The sequence below is a fragment of the Giardia intestinalis genome, chromosome 4, assembly GCF_000002435.2.
Source record: "Giardia intestinalis strain WB C6 chromosome 4, whole genome shotgun sequence".
Lineage (NCBI taxonomy): Eukaryota > Fornicata > Diplomonadida > Hexamitidae > Giardia > Giardia duodenalis.
In genome coordinates, this window is record NC_051859.1 from 2483236 (window position 1) to 2500523 (window position 17288).

The window sequence follows — 17288 nt, forward strand, 5'->3', positions numbered from 1 at the left end:
CCGAGACGAGTAAGTGTAAATGTTTTCTATAGTTCACTCTTTGTAGCGTGCTTGTCTGCAGATGCAAACCGGCGTAGGGCAATCTTCCGTCTGTACTCATCCAGCTCTTTTGCAAATTGGCGGGTCTTCTCTATTTCCATCCGGAGCTCCTCCTCAACAGCAGCATTTTCCTTTCTTAGCTCTTCCAGGTCAATGCTTGGGGCAGTGAAGTAGCTGATTGGTAGGGCGTCAACGCTCTTTCGGATCTCTGTAAGGTGCTCTACGATGCTTTGCCCCGCCATTGTGCTGATTTCGATTGGTGTGGAAAGGGTCGTGACGTCTGCACCGCCTTTCACAGGAAGTTCGAGGCTTCTATAATACTCTGTCGGGAATCGCATGCCTAAACGGACAACCCCAACTGCACTTCCAGCCAGCTCCTTATCGTCATCTGTACCGTTCTGAGGTTGCTGCATGGGGGCCGGCTGCTGCGATGTCTCCAAGTGCCGAAAAGTCATAGATTGCATTCTATCGTCAAGTTCGTAGTTGAGTTCGTAGATGAGCTTCCACTCAATATTGGTGAGTGGGTCAAACGAAAGGGTGGGAGCCTGGCGAAGAGGGGAATCGTGCTCCTGGGATGCCATGTTTTTTATCCTTCGGTAAACCTGGAGCCTAGGCTTCATGGACAGAATAGAGCGCAGGAGCCTTATCACTCCTCGACAAGAAAGCGGGCTCCGTTGACCCCGTACGTATTCAAGAGATGAGTAACGTGCTTTGGCGTAATGATGTACGGTGGCTGGCTTTTGTTCATAGTACCTTGATGAATCGCTAATTCCAGAAGCTCCGTATAGAGGCTCTCGGTTATCGCATTAAGTATGAAGTAGGGGTCTGCCCGATCCAGCATACCCTCAGTTGCTCCTGTGTGCTCTGAAGTAAGGCGGGCCTCTCTATCGCAAAGGGCTACCAGCGCGTCTAGTGCTTCTCTGTCTAAGTACTCTCGCTTGGTAAAATCAGCCACCTGCATTGGTGTTTCGGCCTGATAAAAAGAATGGAGTAATTTTAAAATGGCCTTCACCCCGTATGTGCCACCGAGCGTGCTCCACATACCTCAGGGCCTACTGGACTTTCCTGCGATGGAGGAGGAGATGCTTAACTACTGGGACCAGATCCAGGCATTTGAGACGCAGCTCCGCCTCACCAGAAGCTACCCACCTTTCAACTTCTACGACGGTCCGCCGTTCGCCACTGGGCTTCCTCACTACGGTCATCTTTTAGCCGGTACCATAAAGGATGTTGTCTGTAGATATTATTCGATGAATCGTCGTTATGTGAATCGTCGTTTTGGCTGGGATTGCCACGGACTTCCTGTCGAGTATGAAGTTGACAAGATGCTTGACGTCAAGAGCCCTAGCGATGTCATCAATAAAATAGGCATCAGAAAGTACAATCAAACGTGCAGGTCAATCGTCATGAGATATTCGCAGGAGTGGGAGGCCATCGTCAAGCGATCTGGTCGCTGGATAGACTTTAAGCGTGACTACAAGACTATGAATCTTCTCTTTATGGAGTCTGTGTGGTGGGTGTTTAAAGAGCTATACGACAAAGGTCTTGTTTATGAGGGGACCAAGGTGATGCCATACAGCACGGCCTGTGCTACGCCTCTATCTAACTTCGAAGCCAACTTAAATTACAAAGAGGTCCAAGACATGACGTGTATCGTTAGCTTCCCAGTGATAGTACCAGACACAAACCGCGAGGTGGGTGGGACCGTTGATAAGAACGTGAATGAGGAGAAGATCTCCCTTTGGAAGAAGGTGTTTTCTCCTTTTCCCGAGGTACACCTAGTGGCTTGGACCACGACACCGTGGACTCTACCCTCCAATCTTGCTCTTTGCGTCAATCCTTCTCTAGCTTATCTTCTTTGCCGACGAGTGTTGGATTCTGATGGCGGAAAAGCTGAGAACTCACCGTGCTATCTCGTTGCTGAATCTCTTGTAAAGACCCTGTTTCCTCCTCTGGTGGACAAAAAGACGAAGAAGGAGACCCCTACGCATGAAGTTCTCCACCGGCTTGTTGGCCAGGACTTGGCAGGTCTGCGTTACAACCCCCTTTTCCCGTACTTTAAGTCCTCATATGGAGCGAAGCATGCTTGCTGGAAGGTTGTCGCAGATGACTATGTAACGTCAGACTCTGGAGTGGGCATAGTCCATATTGCTCCTTTCTTTGGCGAGGACGACTACAGAGTTGGTTTGGAAAACAACATTATCGTGAAGGATGGAGATATCGTTTGTCCTCTGGACGACTCTGGCAACTTCCTCCCCGACGTTGTTGACTTTGCAGGCCTCTATGTTAAGGACGCCAACAAGCCCATATTAAAGTATCTCAAGGAGGCCGGCAGGCTTGTCTCCCAGTCTACATGTACCCACAGCTATCCCTATTGTTGGCGCTCAGACACTCCTCTAATCTATCGGGCGATTCCCTCCTGGTTTGTCCGGGTCGAGCAGATAAAGGATTCCTTGATAAGGAACAACCTGAAGGCCTCTTGGGTTCCAAAGGCAATTCAAGAGAAGAGGTTCCACAACTGGCTGGAGAATGCCCGTGACTGGTCTATAAGTCGCAACCGCTTTTGGGGCTGCCCGATTCCCATTTGGATGTCAGCCGACAAGACCCAGCTGAAAGTTATTGGAAGTATCTCGGAGTTGAGTGAGCTGACTGGGGTTCCTCTGACCCGAATCAGGGATATCCACCGGGACTATCTCGATAACATGACAATACCCGATCCGCGAGGGCCGGACTATCCCCCAATGAGACGCATTTCTCCTGTCTTTGACTGCTGGTTTGAGTCTGGGTCTATGCCCTATGCGCAAAAGCACTACCCATTCCATCCTGATTACAAGAAGGCACAGGGCGTAGACGCGTTTCTCAAGGAGTTTCCAGGAGACTTTATCGCTGAAGGCCTTGATCAGACACGAGGCTGGTTCTACACACTTCTCATTCTCTCAACAGCTCTCTTCGACAGCCCACCGTCCATGAACTGCATCGTCAACGGTCTTGTCCTGGCGAGCGACGGCCAGAAGATGTCCAAGCGTATCCGTAACTATCCGGACGTTAACCACATTATCAATACCTATGGGTCCGATGCACTTCGCCTCTATCTGGTAAACTCCCCTGCGGTCCGTGCTCAAGAGCTGCGGTTCCGTGAGGAAGGTGTAAAGGGCGTGACGAAGGACCTGTTTGTTCCTTGGTACAATAGCTTCCGCTTCTTCACACAACAGGCCACCAGGTATCACGAGGTCACAGGGAAAGATTTCCTTTCACTGCTTATTCACTCAGAAAAGCCGCTATTTGAGGAAGCGCTGAAACGAATGGTAACTAGCGTCCTCGATATGTGGATTTTAGCTTCCTTTGAGCAGTTGGTCGCGACTGTTAGACGCGAAATGGCCTCCTACCAACTATATAACGTGCTTCCTGAGCTTCTACGGTTCATCGACGATCTGACAAAATGGTATATCCGCTTCAACAGAGACACGCTCAAGGGAGAGGATGGGGTCAGCGCCACGTACGTCAGTCTAAATGTTTTGTTCTATGTCCTGTTCATGCTCTGTCGCTTAATGGCACCCTACACTCCTTTTGTGTGCGACTGGATGTACCTTCAACTCAGGCCAGTTATGAATCTCCCCGGTGTGTTCGATAAAGTGGCATACCGCTCGATCCACTTTTGGGCAGTTCCTAGCCTTGCGCCCAACACCTTCAAGTTTCAAGCACAGCCCAACGTTATCCAGAAGATGACTGCGCTCAAAGACGTCATCATGCTCGGGCGGATGGTACGCAAGGACAAGTGTGGGGTCACGTCGTTCAAGATGCCACTGGGGAGTGTTACCATAGCACACGACAGGAAGGAAATTCTGGATGAGCTCAAAACTCTGGTGTCGTTCATTCAAAGCGAACTGAATGTCCTCGAGGTCAACTTCCATGTAGGCGAGGAGGGGCTGGCAACGTTTGCTGTTATTCCAGACTTTATAGCCATCAAAGAAGTGTATGCTGGGGATAAGAAGGTGCTTGGAAACGTAATCAACAAGGTGAAAGGGCTCTGTGACATCTCAAAGCCTGAAAACCTAGCCTTTGTAAAGGAGCTCAGAAAGACTGGGCGCTGCCAGCTGGACGGCATAACTGTGACAAGCGATCTATGCAAAGTAATGCTGGAGCCCATCCCCGTCCCGAATTACGCCAGTGCAGCGGACGAGAACGGATTCCTCTGCTCCTTCGATACACGCATCACTCAAGAGATAAAGCAGAAGGCTGTCGTGCGTATTCTATTCAGTAAGATTCAACAACTGCGCAGGCGGGTTGGCATGGACTTTCGCGACAAGGCAGATGTCTATGTATACTCCGTTCAAGAGGGGGACGAGTTGGTCCAGTACGCCGTCGACTCTATTGCAGATCGCTTGAACGGAACAATCCGTAACTCAGAGCCGGGGAACATCGAGAGCAAATCAGCTACAGAGATGGCCTCGATAGAGAACGACATCTTCAAGTGCACAGTCCAGATTGTCAAATATTAGTGGACCATCAATAAATTGCCCTTTTGTGGTTGATTGAACAATTTCTAAAAAATGTTGCAATTAAATTCTGCCCACGTCAGCCACAAGTTAGCCTCCGGGGATGATATACTTCGTCTTCTGTTCAGCAGACTGTAACTTAGCTTGCTCGTATTGTGGCAACTCGCCCGAGGATCTCTGCATGCCTGCCAAGCCAACCTATGAGTTCGAGAAGCTCGCGGAGTTTATTGCCGGAGACGATGATCCTGTCTTCGTGTTTTACGGTGGAGAGCCCTTGCTGAACCGTCCCTATGTATGCCGCGTCATGGATCGCTTTCCAGACGCCACTTTTGTGCTGCAATCCAACTGCACGTTGCTCTATGATTTGCCCACCCCCTACCTTAAGAGATTCGCCTGCATACTGCTTTCCATTGATGGCCGCCCGGAAACGGTTGATGCTTATCGGGGAGAGGGCGTCTACGAAAGGATTGAGAAGAACATCAACGACGCCCGCTCTCGAGGATATACTGGACCGATCGTGGCTCGTATGGCGTGCTCGTTGAAGACAGACATATATAAGGATGTCCACTACCTCATGTATGAATCTCCGCTGAAGTTTGACGCTGTTTATTGGCAGCTAGATGTCGAGTGGGACTCTCCCATGAATGCCCGTTGGGGGAACTTCGAGGTCTGGATGCGTCAAACATATATGCCAGGGGTTGACAGGCTCTTCAAGGAATGGCGCGAGGGTCTGGAGCGTGGAGATGTGAAGGTCATTGTCCCGTTCAACACAATTACAGAGGCATACTTGGATTGCAATGCCATCGATGGTGCAGATCCTTCTGTCCCCAGACGCGGATACTTGCGCTGCTCAGCTGGGCACAAGGCGGTTAGCATCACAACTGATGGCCGAGTGCTGGCGTGTCCTGTTGCAAGCGGGGAATGCTGGAACAACCTCGGAAAGCTAAGTGACTCTCGGACCTCTCTCTTGGGTCAGAAGTCTGTTGGAGGAATGTGTGACGTCTGTGAGGTCCGAGAGGTTTGCGGGGGTCGCTGCTTATACGCAAACCAAACCCTCTGGTGGGGTGATGATGGACATGCCTTAGTGTGTGAGCTCAACAAGCACCTTATCGCCCTTTGTGAATCGCACTCTGACAGGGTCCAAACGATGCTTGCAACTGGAAAGATCTCATGGGCTCAGTTCCACTTTCCGAGCGAGCGCTACAGTCTGGAGATCATCCCCTGAGTAAATTCCCGAAAGATTTTAAAATGAATTTGCGGCCTTAGAGAAAAGCGATCCCGAACTATGGTCCACATTCCGAAGGCAGTCTACAAGGCCGTTTACGCGCATCTGTACGAGAATGCGTCTCTGGCTCTGAAGGAATACTGGCGCGTAGGGAACGTGCCAGGGATCACGTATGTCGATGAGAATGGCAAGCTCTGCAATCCCACCTATCTTCACGTCAATTGTATAATGCAGTCTCTTGAGTCCCGTGGCGTTGTGAAGGATACATTCGCCTGGAGACACCACTACTATCTTCTCACTGAGAAGGGCGAGCAGTTCATCCGCAAGGAGTTGGATCTCACCGACGATGTTCTCCCGACGCCGTATTCGAAGCCTAGTATTAAGCCTCCTCAATATGCACAGTGCTTCTCGTCGAAGGGCAAGCCCGATAGAGCCCCCCAGCCTAAGCCCGATGAAGCAAAGTAAAATCTGAGCCCATAGCTTCCACGCACAGATGATCCCCAGCGGAATGTTGGAGTAAATCAAGTCCTGGCCCGTGTGGTCTTATCCCTTGAGCCAGATAAAAATGAGTGCTGGGGTGCAGGCTCCCACGCCTGTTAAACGCTACTCGTCTCTCTTCCCGACTGGCCAGCACAACATTAGCGATGGCGATGGCGTTGGGCCTGCGTCTGGATCATTCTTGGAGATTTTCCGCTATGTTCACAAGAAGAGGCCTTCAATGGCAGTTCTGTCCTGCTCGCTGAACACCATTCCTCGGTCAGAGGGTATACTGCGTAAGCTCGGGGTTCCGATAGCTCTGAGCGTGTCTCCTCTCGCTCCGCTAGACAATCTGCGTGTTGTGGGTCTCCAGTCAAGCAGTATACCCCTAATAACGGCCCCGCCCATTCGTTGCCAGCGGTGTCGGGGATACATGAATCCATACAACATATTGCTTAACGAAAGCTGGACGTGCGTCCTCTGCTCCCGCGTGAACCCATATCCCCCTAACCGTGTTCCAGCCCTAGTCTTTAGCGCACAAGCCAACGCCTTTGTTCCCTCTATTCCACCCGAGTGTAGTCCAGGTAACACATGCTCCTTCCCCTACGCGGAGTTCCTCTGTGCTACGGTGGAGTATGACGTATCGGCTAACCTGGCGTTTCTACCCGCTACCACCGATGCAGCTGCTGCACGGTTTAGCGAGCTGAATCCTGGAGAGGTGTCCCATGTGCAAGCATCGGTCCTGTCTGCAGATGCCATTATGGAGGCCAATGCCATTACCGTAGCAGCAGAACAGCCTTTTTCAAGTCTAGAATTAGCACAGAATCGCTTTGAAGGGAACAACATCTCAATACCAAGTACTGAGTGCCTATATGCAAGGAAGCTCCCCGTGCTAAATGCAGATGAGCTTATTGCGAACGCCGTACCTGTATCGGAGAAAGACTCTGTACATCTTCTGCACAAGGCACAGCCCGTTTGTCTTCCATTTAGTATAATAGTTCTTATTCCAATTACTGTTAATAGCATTAATTCAGGGGTTCTCGCCAGCTCATGCACATCCATTTTGTCCTCGCTGCAGCTAATGAACCAGCACATATCCTTTGTACCACTGTTCTATAATCAAAAGATCATCTGTTACAGACGGATCAACCACGATCCAGAGCGCATAGAAGAGATAGAAATAACTCCAGATCCTCTAGTGTCGGAGCCAGTTATCCCATATCCGCTTGAAGAATTGGCCATAACCAGAGACTTCGCAAAGGAACAATCCTTCTTTCAAAAGCTGCTTTCCCGGTTCTACAATCAGGCTGCCGCCTCTGTGGCCGCGGGTGCAGAGCATTACACCGTGTCCTCAATGATCTCTGCCATTTCTGGGTGCATCTCCACACTACAGAGGATGAGCGGTAAGATAGTAGTTGTTCAAACAGATCCTTGCACGCGCGGCATTGGGTGCAATCCCCTTTCCACTATCAACCCAGTTGAGTATTCGAATCCTAGCGTTGAGAAGCTTTACTTATCGAGAAGCATGTTGATAAATAGACTTGCCTATGCTGCAGCTAGTCATAATATTGGTATTGACATTATAGCTCTGCCCATGGACAAAAACGTGAATTTGGGCCTCGTGCCCCTATCCTCTCTTTGCGTCATGACAGGTGGCGCGCTTCTCTACAACGAGGCGTCCGCCTATGCCGAAAAGCATTCTGCTAGCGCTATGGGTCTCGGAAATGCCGATTTTGCCACCAATGCACTATTACGGCTCTTGACTGCAACACAGGGCGTCTCAGCAACTTTGTCAATCCGGACGAGCGAGGGCCTAACAGTTAGCATGCAAGAAGTCACTGGGAAGCCTGCATCGTCCTCTCTCAGCTCGGCTTTCACTGCTACAGGGGCATCCGCCCTCTGGGCTAATACACGAGACTTCATTGCGACTACCATGAGTAGACGCTCCGGGGATGGGTCTGGTAATGAGGATTCCGCCCTCAATAAGGGCATGCTTTCCGCCAGTGGCCAGGCATCTGAAGTCTCAAAGGGGCGGCCATCCATTGAGAATATTGCACAGCTAATTCAAACAGAAAACAAACCACGCTACAAGGTGTCTTCTGCGGATAACTTCTTTGCAAATTACCTTAAGGTCTCCGATGTGGAGTACAGTTTTGCCAGCATCTCCGAGTACACTTCCTACGTTATGGAGTTGAAGTATAACGCAAAATTGCCCGCTGAGTGTAGCAACAGTTATGTCCAGACAGCGCTTCTTTACACAAGTACAGACGGTTCTCGAAGACTCCGCGTGTCGACACTGCAACTAGCGGTGAGTGACAACCTCACGGATATATACTCAAATATAGACCAGAGCATCTATATGAGCTGGTTGGCAAAGAAGCTAGCGTTTCTCACTTTGAATAGCGCCGCACTCGTGATGGGTGACATCGGCGCGCTTGGAGGACGCATCTTGCTGGAAAAGCCTATCTCAGATAGTGGTGTGGATGTTGAAATCGAGGCTGGTCTTGTGAAGTATGGCAGTATTGTCATAGGGTCGGCTGTGCCTGCAAGCGGTGATTATTTATCCATGCCGCTTCATGGGGGAGGCATGGCTGATAACAATCTACTCAACGCATCCCAAGCCAGTCAGAATATACAGACGTCTGTAGTACAGTCCATTTCCAATTCCCTTGGCCTGCAAGGAAAACGCAAGACCATAGACGAGGGTGTCCGCACAGGGCATATGTCAGCCAATGGAGCAGCCTACTTGCTTTCTAAATACGGTGGACTACTAACAACGAAACAGCTGCCACTCAACATCGCATCGTCCTCTCTACTCTTCGATGGAGAATATTCCTATGGGGCCGTTCTTAGAGGGAGAAAAACATTAGAGCAAATGGTGTATCCTCTTATCAGGCAATTTAGAGACCTCTCAACAAGCATTGCAAACGACAGACTTACAGTTCCAACTAATATGGACCTAGTTCCGTTCTACCTTATGGGGCTGACACGAACTGCACTCTGTCATGCTCACCGCTCTGAAAGCGAGGGTGGTCCCTTTACCGCGGACATGCGATGTAGCACTGCATTCCTAGTTGTCTCTGCGTCGGTCAGCTCCATCGCATCGATGCTTTATCCGGTGATATACAACATCACTACTTACTTGACATCCTTTGTCCCAGAAATTGGGACCTACAAGACTGCGCACCCAGAGGCGGTGCTCACCATGCCCGTCTCCATTCCTACACCAATACGTGCATGCAGCAGATATATAGAAAATCTGACCGGAAGCATCTTATATATCGTATCTGGGAATCTGTCATTCTTTTGGGTAGGATCTCTGGTACCTGAAGAACTCAGAAGGGGGCTCTTCGGTGCACAGTCGCATGGCGAGTTAAGGGTTGCCCCGTTTAGTCTTTATGCTTCTGCTTCTCAGGACAAAGGCATTTGCTCCACGCTGCTAAACTTTATTACAATCGTTAAGAGGCTTACGGACTGTTGCGGAGGTGACATTGTAGTTCCCGAGGGAGTTGGTGGCGTGGAGGGCCTTGTACGCTGGATGCTCGTTGAAGACTCGACCAGTCAAGACAAGAGCTATGCAGACTTTCTAAATGGGTTTGCAACGGCAATTGGTGCTGCGTGACAGAATTAGCCTGAGTTGTTTGTGAGTGACGCCTATAACAAAGCAGTCGCAAGCACTTCAGCAATTTCTATAATAAACCGTCCTCTTTCCCCTTTTCCACCAGAGCCTCCATGTCACCGACAATTTCCGAGATGATTTGCAACTTATCCAAGATAGACAGCTTGCTCTCATACTCTCTGCCTATCTTCGAGGTGGCAAGACAGCGGAGATACAGGTTGTCTATTCCAAGTATGATGACCCCTATGTTGGCCATTGTCCGGTCAATCGTCAGCTTGTGCTTCGCGATCATAGCACTGAGGCCTGTCGTGTCCCGCTCCTTTATTTCGAGTTCCTTGATAACATTAGAAGTCTCGCTGTTGATTGCATAGACCTTGGCTGCCTGCATCTTTTCAATAGCCCGTGCTTTTTCGCGTAGCTGCTCGGCATTAAGCTGCTCGGCGCTTACCTGCTCCATTAGCTTTGCATGGGTGGTTTTCAAGTTGGCATATCTGTGAAGGATCTGGTCAGCGTAGATGAACTCCTCGGAGGCCTGGGTCACGTTCTGGAGAAAGTCCTCATAGACACTCATGTTACTCAGCTCACGCTTCAGACAGCGAAAGCGGGCAGCCATTCCCTCCTGTGTATGTAGCAGTTCTGCTTGCAGCATGCGAAGCTGCTCCTCATTGCTATACTCCTCGTGCATCCGGAGTAGCGCAGTCTCCTTCTTTTCATTGTTCTCCTGGATAAACTTTGTGAACCGCTGCTTGGCCACTTCTAGCTCCTTACGTTGGCTGGCCAGAATGGCCTCGCGGTCCTCGAGCGCCTTTATCTCCTCGGTGTAGAGAATCCGGCGCTCGTCCAGCCTCGTCTGATAGTCAGCGAGCTGCTTGCGTTTCTGAAGGAGGACAGTCTCGTCGGAGATATGCTCGAGGGGATGCTGTGTTCCCGTCGATTCTGAGAAGGCGCCCCTAATGTTGTAGATCTTGTCCAAGGAGTCCGATATCATCTTGTCGACGGAGACCTCCTGCTTTGATGCATCCAACCGCCGCAAAAACTCAAGGTCGTTGACGTTGTCCTCGTTCATCCCGCACAGAATTTTGAATCAGTATTTACAACAACTCGCCGATAGCGTTGCAACCCAGCTTGGTGCCGAGAAGTTCAAGGGTTCTGCGCTTAAACACGTTAGTTGTCAATGTGATGCCCATGCGATTGCGTAGCTTTGTAACGGCGGCTTCATACGCAGCTGAGTCAGAATTCTTCAAGGCCAAGAGGCACTCATAGATAAACTCTCCTTCGGGGGACCCCACAAGCGTCGGGTCTTGCTTCTCAAACCTAGAAAGAGCGTCCCTAAGCTGGGCCTCTTCCTGGAAGAAGGTCATGCAGATAAACGATGAAAAGAAGAAATGCTTGGCCGAGTCTCGAAGAGCAGGGGTCTGAATGCACTCTATGGCAACGTCTTCAAAGATAGATGCGCTTATCTCGTAGTTACTACCAAGACAGGCGCCAAGCTCTGCAAGGCGGATTCTGCAATTCCGATGTTCGTTAGCCGAGGCGCAGTCATGCTTGAAGGCAACCTCAGCCTTAGCGTAGAGGGCGTATGCTTCTTCGTAATCTTCATGGTCTTCTGAAAGAACGGCCAGATCCTGGAGGACCTTCCCGGCCTGGGAGTAGCTTCCAATCTGCATGGCAACTGTGGCCAATTGCTTAGCGGTAATGATGGCTAACTGGAGGTGGTCTTCCTTGTACACTGAAATGGCCGAGCTGTAAAAGTCCAGGGATAGATGCGGCTTCTCATGGGAAAGGCACAGAGAGGCGCACTTCTCGTAAAGCTCGCCGGCCTTGAGATTGTTTTTTGCAAGCTTATACATGTTTCCCGCCTTCTCGTAATTGTCCACCGCCGCATCCACTGCTCCTTCCTCCTCAGATTCTTTTGCCAGCATCTCTTCGGCGATCTGGATGTACGCCTCCGCCTGCTTTGCATAACTCATGTTTTAATAAAAGAATGGTATTCACTCCTTAAAGCATGGAAGACCCGTAATCCTGGCTCAGAAGGGAGGTCGATGTTTCGTCTGGATGGAACCTCCTGCGAGGGCTCTTCTTCATGGGCCCCTTCCGATTTCTGAAAAGGAAGAACCAGACCAGAACCCCAGCAACGGAGCCTCCGACAACCACCAGGACGGCTATGGTTATCCCCGCTATGGCTCCAGTGGACATCATCTTACCGGCGCTCTCTGTGGTCAGGCAGATTACCGAGACGGGATTCTCGTTTGTTCCATTCGTCAGCGGAAGAGTGCAATACTTGCATCCGGGAACACCGACGATTCCATCCATGGGTGTGGTGTCGGAACAAGGGCGGCAAGGGCCACTGGCATCGCCAGAGAAGGAAAACGACGCGAAGTACTCATCTTTGCAGCTTTTGCACGTACTTGGTGATCCCTGCGTGCAGCTTTCGCACTCTGCAGCACAGCTTACACACTCACCATTGACCAGGGACCAACCGGGCTTGCACTCATCGCAAGTTGTCACAATGTTGCAGCTGGCGCAGTTTTCGTTTTTACATGCAGTACACGTCCCAGCAAGGTTGCTATATCCTATCTTGCAATAGCTGCAGCTCCCACTAGAGGCCATGGAGCAAACGTCCCTACCGGGTAACTTCGATGTCTCGTAGCAGCCGCCTTCGTAGAGGAAATACCCATCGGCACACGCTAAGCACGCACCCTTGGAGTAGCGAGAACACTCACTAGCCCTCGTAGCTTGGGACTTACATTCTCCGTTGACCGGAACAGAGGTCTGGCTTTGGCACTGGGAGCAGTATTTTGTCTTGGATATCATAGCCCCACAGGACTTGCATCCATCCACGTTGATTCTGCACTCCTCCTTACAGCCAGACGCACCCATTCCGTTGAGGCTATGAACCTTCCCCTCTACGCATGAAAGACACTGGGTGCTTTGGGGACCCTGACATGTTTTACAGTCCGCATGACACGGCAGACACTGCGTCTGGTCACCACTCAAGTATGTTCCATCCTGGCAGAGGCTACAAGCGCGACCTAGCTGCGACACGTCACAGGTTTCACAGTTGTCTATTGCACATGGAACGCAGCGCCCGTCAAGAGGAGTGTGGTGATCTGCGCATTCGCAGACCATCTGATTATAGAGGAGCGAGGGCACGCACATCCCTGTACCTCCACACGTACTGTCTGCACAGGTGGTCTTCATGCAGTGCTTGAAGATATACTCCTCCGGAGGACGGATGTAGCCATCAGCACAGTCAGCGCACGTATCGCCTGCGTGACCCTCATTACACACGCATCTTCCACTTGTAGGATCGCACATGCCTCCGCCGTTGCAGACCGTCTGCCCAGCCTCTGAGGTGGTTGTGCATCCGGAGGTAACACAGAAGTATGTAATAGAGTAGCCCGCGCTAGTATCGTCGATATTCTTATAGCCGCTTTCACAGGTGCAAGAGAACTCCTCCTGTTCCTCGGAGTACGTACACTTCCCGTGGCCACCGCACTCGTAACCCTTGTCACCGATGGTAGATAAGCACATAACACTGAAACACCTATTAGGCTCCGTCCCAGGCGAATACCCAAGGTTACAGACACACTTGTACGAAGAATCCACGGCAGTGCACTTCCCAAAGCCACTACATTCGATCTGCTCACCATCGTAAGTGTCTATACAATTCGAATGAACACACCTCCCATCAACGTTAGAAAATCCATTGGCACATGCACACGAGTGAACATCATTTGTCGCAATGCACTCGCCGCCGCCACAGATAGAGGTCACTCCGTTTCCGTCCGTCTGCACACACTCAGAGACTATGCACTGCGACTTGCCAACAAGCGAGTACCCGTTGTTGCAGACACAGAACCCACCAGTCGTAGTCTCCTTGCAGCTACCTTGATCGCTGCAAACCACCATATCCTCCCCGACTTGGCCGCAGCAATCTGGATGAGGGCACGTATAGGAATCTCCGGAGGGCACTGCCGGGGTGTTGTTGTCACATGCACACATGTAGCCGGTCCACATCTGAATGCACTGACCCCTTCCGCCGCAGACAACATTATTTCCATTGACATCCCGAGTGACGCATTTCTTGGGAACGCATGTTCCATTAACGTTCACGTGCTGTGCAGTGCAAACACAAGAGAAGCCGGTGCCATCGCCCTTGTCCACACAGGCCGCGTGATGATCGCCGCCACAGTAAACGTTGTTTTCATCGATACATCCGGCACGAACACACATTGAAAGAGACGCGGTTTTGACGTACCCACTGTTGCAAGTGCACCCATCGGAGGTGCAGGTCCCGGCACCAGCGAAGCCGCACTCGAGGTACAGATTACCGATTAAGCCAGGGATGGCTTCCCCGGCATCGATCACAACAATGCACTGCGCCAGCGTGCAGTATGGGCCGGTTGCATAGTATCCCTCTCCACAGTGACACTCATAGCTCCCAGTGACAGGGTTGTAGAAGCAGTCACCGATACCGCTGCAGACATAAGAGAGACTAGGCTCCACTCCTTCCCTATCGGCTCCATAGGCCGTGCACGCACTTGGAGCGCAGTAGTTTGAATTAATCAGGGTGAACCCTCGGTTGCACGCACAGGTGGCGAGTTCAGGGTGCGTCTCATTGGCCACACACGTCCCTCTGCCCTCCCCTCCACAAAGCACAGTCGTGCGGTCCAGAGGGTCATGGTATCCGCAACCGATAGGATAGCAGCTAGAGCCGCTACCAAAGTATGGATATTCGCAAACGCAACCCCAGTATCCGTAAGTGTCAAGGGCACAAATCCCCAGGCCACCACACATCACGGTGGCATCTGTCTCTGGGTCCTGCGTCAGACATGCGTTGGACACACAAGTACCTTTGAAGTACGTGGACCCCGGCCCGCAGAAGCATGTGTAGTCTCCGTGGTCGTCTTGGAGGCAGTCACCGAGACCGTTGCAATAAGAATCAGGATTCTGCAGAACCGTCTCGTCTGTTGTTCCCTTAAGGTCCGGATTTAAACAGGCCTTGTGGATGCATGATGTACGGTATTGCACGTCTCCGAGTTCGCTCTTGATAGCATCCTCCACAGTCACAAAGTTGAATGGGTCCTCACAGCTACAGGTAGATGTGAGCGCAGACAAACACTGTGGGGCCCCCGGATCGTCTATATACATAGTGTGCCCATCAAGAAGCCCGCAATATAGGTTCAGGGGATATTCCGTCTTTGAAGGATACGTGCAGCCCCTGTGGACAACCAGGGAGCTGTTATAAGCTACCAAATACTGGCTCTTATCTGGAGTCTTACAGTAAAACACGGAGTCAGCGTCAACGCCGTATTGCGAACAAGTAGCTCCTTGTACCCCGTTGCAAATCGTGGGAGGAGATGTGGTGGAATCAGAGACGCACGCGGCCGCGGTGCAAGCATCATTGATCATATAAGCCGCAGGAGGCCGCCGTTCAGTGTTGCACTCGTTGCAGAGCGTCCCCTTCGTGACGCCATCACATTGACAGATCCAGTTTTCTGGCTTAGATGCGTCTGCGCTGGACGATGAGATAGTGGCTGTGCCGTTGCCACTGCAAACCCAACTGCCACTGATGAGCTTGGTGGGAATGCACCGCATGCTACGCAACGTGAAGCCAGAATTACATTGGCAGCCGTTGGATGTGCATTGCCCCGCTCCGCTGCAAGTCTTATTGACGATGGAATCCCAGCACCCGGGCTTGGCGCAGACGTTTGTGCCGTGAGCCTCATACCCCTCGTGGCACTTACAGCGGTATGCAAAAAGCCCTTCCAGCACACAGTCTCCGTTGTTGCTGCAGACAGTGTTATCGGCAACGCAGCTCTTGGCAACGCACTTTCCATTAATCGTAGTACCCCGCTGATTGTCACACACTTCACAATAGTCGCCGCTGGAATAGCTCATCGGGCACTGACAGTAGTACGTATTTGGATTCGTAGGGTCTTCGCCGCCAGACACGCATGCTCCAATATCACTGCATGCTAAAGCCCCATCATTCTGTCGACAAGCGGGTGCGGTACAATGACCATCGGTAAGTTGAACAAAGCCGCTGAGACATCTGCAACTAAACTGGCTCCCGCTGCTCTCACAGACGCCACCAGTTCCACACTCAGTTGCTACGCCCGCTTGGGTGGAGACGCAATTCAGCGGGAGACACTTTGCCGTGCCAACAAGCTGGTACGGATAGCCGCAACGACAGATGTAGCCCGTGGTGAGCTCCCCAGTAAATGGGTGTTGCTGGATATTCTCAACGCACTCTCCACGGCCCTGGCAAGGCTCTGTGTCCTCCCCATCATAGCAGGACATCGCGACGCAGGCGCGAAGAAGAGGATCAATCTTCCCAAATCTTGGGTCACAGTTCTGGCACTGGGACCCCGTGTGGATCAGATTGCAGGAGCAGATGTACACATCAGGTCTGACCCGGTCTGCCTCCGAGGCGCCGTTGAAGATGCAGATCCCCTGACCACTGCAGGGACGCTCCGTGGTCACCCCGCCGGCCTCCTCGTCACCATAGCAATACGAAGAGACACAGCGGCCGGAATACTGGTAGAAGCCGACCGGACAGCTTCCGCACTCCCAGGCGTTCTTGCTTTTCAAGTAGAGACACGTGCCCCTGCCGCCGCACTCCAAGCCATCCTCAATGCAGCTCGGCGGGATGCAGTTCTCCACAAGGTTAACAAATCCGCGGGAGCAACTGCTGCAATCGTAGCCCGTCCATCCGGGGGCGCAGACGCAGCGGTAGACCTCTCCGATAAGCGTGCAGGTCCCGTGGTCCCCGCACTCATAGCCCGTATCACCGCACGGCGCGGCCAGGCCGACCGCCAACATAAGAGACACCTTCAGCATTATTTATTGGTGGTTAAATTTGCTGATTTATAGGCTTTTAGTGTGAACTTAAAATCGGTCGTGGGTGTCTGCAGTTGACCCACAGAGTTCCCTCTACACGCACGCAGTGACCGATTTTTCAACCCTGCCATCTGCGGCCAACTATCTTCAAAGCGACACGCCAAAGAAGAGCATCAAACCACGGGGTTTACTCTCTATCTGTAATAGTCTATCCACTGGACACGGACATCCTGGTTGGCCGGCACGTCGAGCTCGAAGATTGCCTCTTGTGGCCCCTGGCGCACGTCAAAGTCTCCCCGTTCCTTGGTAATTTCGCCGATCGTCACGTCGAGGCCCTCGCAGTTAGAGATTGCAATGGCCACGGTCAGGCGCGTGGCGCTGCGGAGCCGAAACTGCACATGCCCGATCCCTCCCGGACATGCTAGGCGAAGCACACTCCCGCTGAGCTCTGCCGTTGCCCCCTCTCGCGCGTTAACGACCTCGATCTCCCCCGGATTCCCGTCCATCTCGACTATTCTGGGAAGCCTGCCCAATAATATTGTAAACCATTTGAATTTGATTTCTAGGTGATTATTAGTTGAGCCCC

The 17288-nt window shown here is 51.7% G+C and overlaps 10 protein-coding genes across 10 annotated transcripts; 4 read left to right on the plus strand and 6 right to left on the minus strand.

The window, feature by feature from the left end:
* Positions 1–26: 26 nt before the first annotated feature.
* Positions 27–620, minus strand: GL50803_0013924 (uncharacterized protein; the record flags this gene model as incomplete). Its single annotated transcript, XM_001705164.2, has 1 exon — positions 27–620. One exon carries the CDS (start codon positions 618–620, stop codon positions 27–29), a length of 594 nt encoding a protein of 197 aa, XP_001705216.2.
* A 65-nt stretch (positions 621–685) lies between these two features.
* GL50803_005450 (uncharacterized protein) lies at positions 686–1000 on the minus strand (the record flags this gene model as incomplete). The annotated part of the gene is made up of 1 exon (XM_001705165.2): positions 686–1000. One exon carries the CDS (start codon positions 998–1000, stop codon positions 686–688), a length of 315 nt encoding a protein of 104 aa, XP_001705217.2.
* A 40-nt stretch (positions 1001–1040) lies between these two features.
* Positions 1041–4538, plus strand: GL50803_00104173 (Isoleucyl-tRNA synthetase; the record flags this gene model as incomplete). Its single annotated transcript, XM_001705166.1, has 1 exon — positions 1041–4538. One exon carries the CDS (start codon positions 1041–1043, stop codon positions 4536–4538), a length of 3498 nt encoding a protein of 1165 aa, XP_001705218.1.
* Positions 4539–4638: 100 nt separating this feature from the next.
* GL50803_0016519 (AstB/chuR-related protein) lies at positions 4639–5760 on the plus strand (the record flags this gene model as incomplete). The annotated part of the gene is made up of 1 exon (XM_001705168.1): positions 4639–5760. The coding sequence occupies one exon, from the start codon at positions 4639–4641 to the stop codon at positions 5758–5760; it is 1122 nt and encodes a 373-aa protein (XP_001705220.1).
* A 60-nt stretch (positions 5761–5820) lies between these two features.
* Positions 5821–6225, plus strand: GL50803_0010919 (Ribosomal protein S10B; the record flags this gene model as incomplete). Its single annotated transcript, XM_001705169.1, has 1 exon — positions 5821–6225. The coding sequence occupies one exon, from the start codon at positions 5821–5823 to the stop codon at positions 6223–6225; it is 405 nt and encodes a 134-aa protein (XP_001705221.1).
* Positions 6226–6325: 100 nt separating this feature from the next.
* On the plus strand, positions 6326–9859 carry GL50803_0016520 (Sec24-like protein; the record flags this gene model as incomplete). The annotated part of the gene is made up of 1 exon (XM_001705170.1): positions 6326–9859. One exon carries the CDS (start codon positions 6326–6328, stop codon positions 9857–9859), a length of 3534 nt encoding a protein of 1177 aa, XP_001705222.1.
* Positions 9860–9926: 67 nt separating this feature from the next.
* On the minus strand, positions 9927–10922 carry GL50803_0010924 (uncharacterized protein; the record flags this gene model as incomplete). Its single annotated transcript, XM_001705171.1, has 1 exon — positions 9927–10922. One exon carries the CDS (start codon positions 10920–10922, stop codon positions 9927–9929), a length of 996 nt encoding a protein of 331 aa, XP_001705223.1.
* A 25-nt stretch (positions 10923–10947) lies between these two features.
* GL50803_0016521 (Alpha-snap) lies at positions 10948–11826 on the minus strand (the record flags this gene model as incomplete). The annotated part of the gene is made up of 1 exon (XM_001705172.1): positions 10948–11826. The coding sequence occupies one exon, from the start codon at positions 11824–11826 to the stop codon at positions 10948–10950; it is 879 nt and encodes a 292-aa protein (XP_001705224.1).
* Positions 11827–11854: 28 nt separating this feature from the next.
* On the minus strand, positions 11855–16702 carry GL50803_0015317 (High cysteine membrane protein Group 1; the record flags this gene model as incomplete). The annotated part of the gene is made up of 1 exon (XM_001705175.1): positions 11855–16702. The coding sequence occupies one exon, from the start codon at positions 16700–16702 to the stop codon at positions 11855–11857; it is 4848 nt and encodes a 1615-aa protein (XP_001705227.1).
* A 194-nt stretch (positions 16703–16896) lies between these two features.
* On the minus strand, positions 16897–17208 carry GL50803_0016522 (uncharacterized protein; the record flags this gene model as incomplete). The annotated part of the gene is made up of 1 exon (XM_001705178.2): positions 16897–17208. One exon carries the CDS (start codon positions 17206–17208, stop codon positions 16897–16899), a length of 312 nt encoding a protein of 103 aa, XP_001705230.2.
* Positions 17209–17288: the final 80 nt, after the last annotated feature.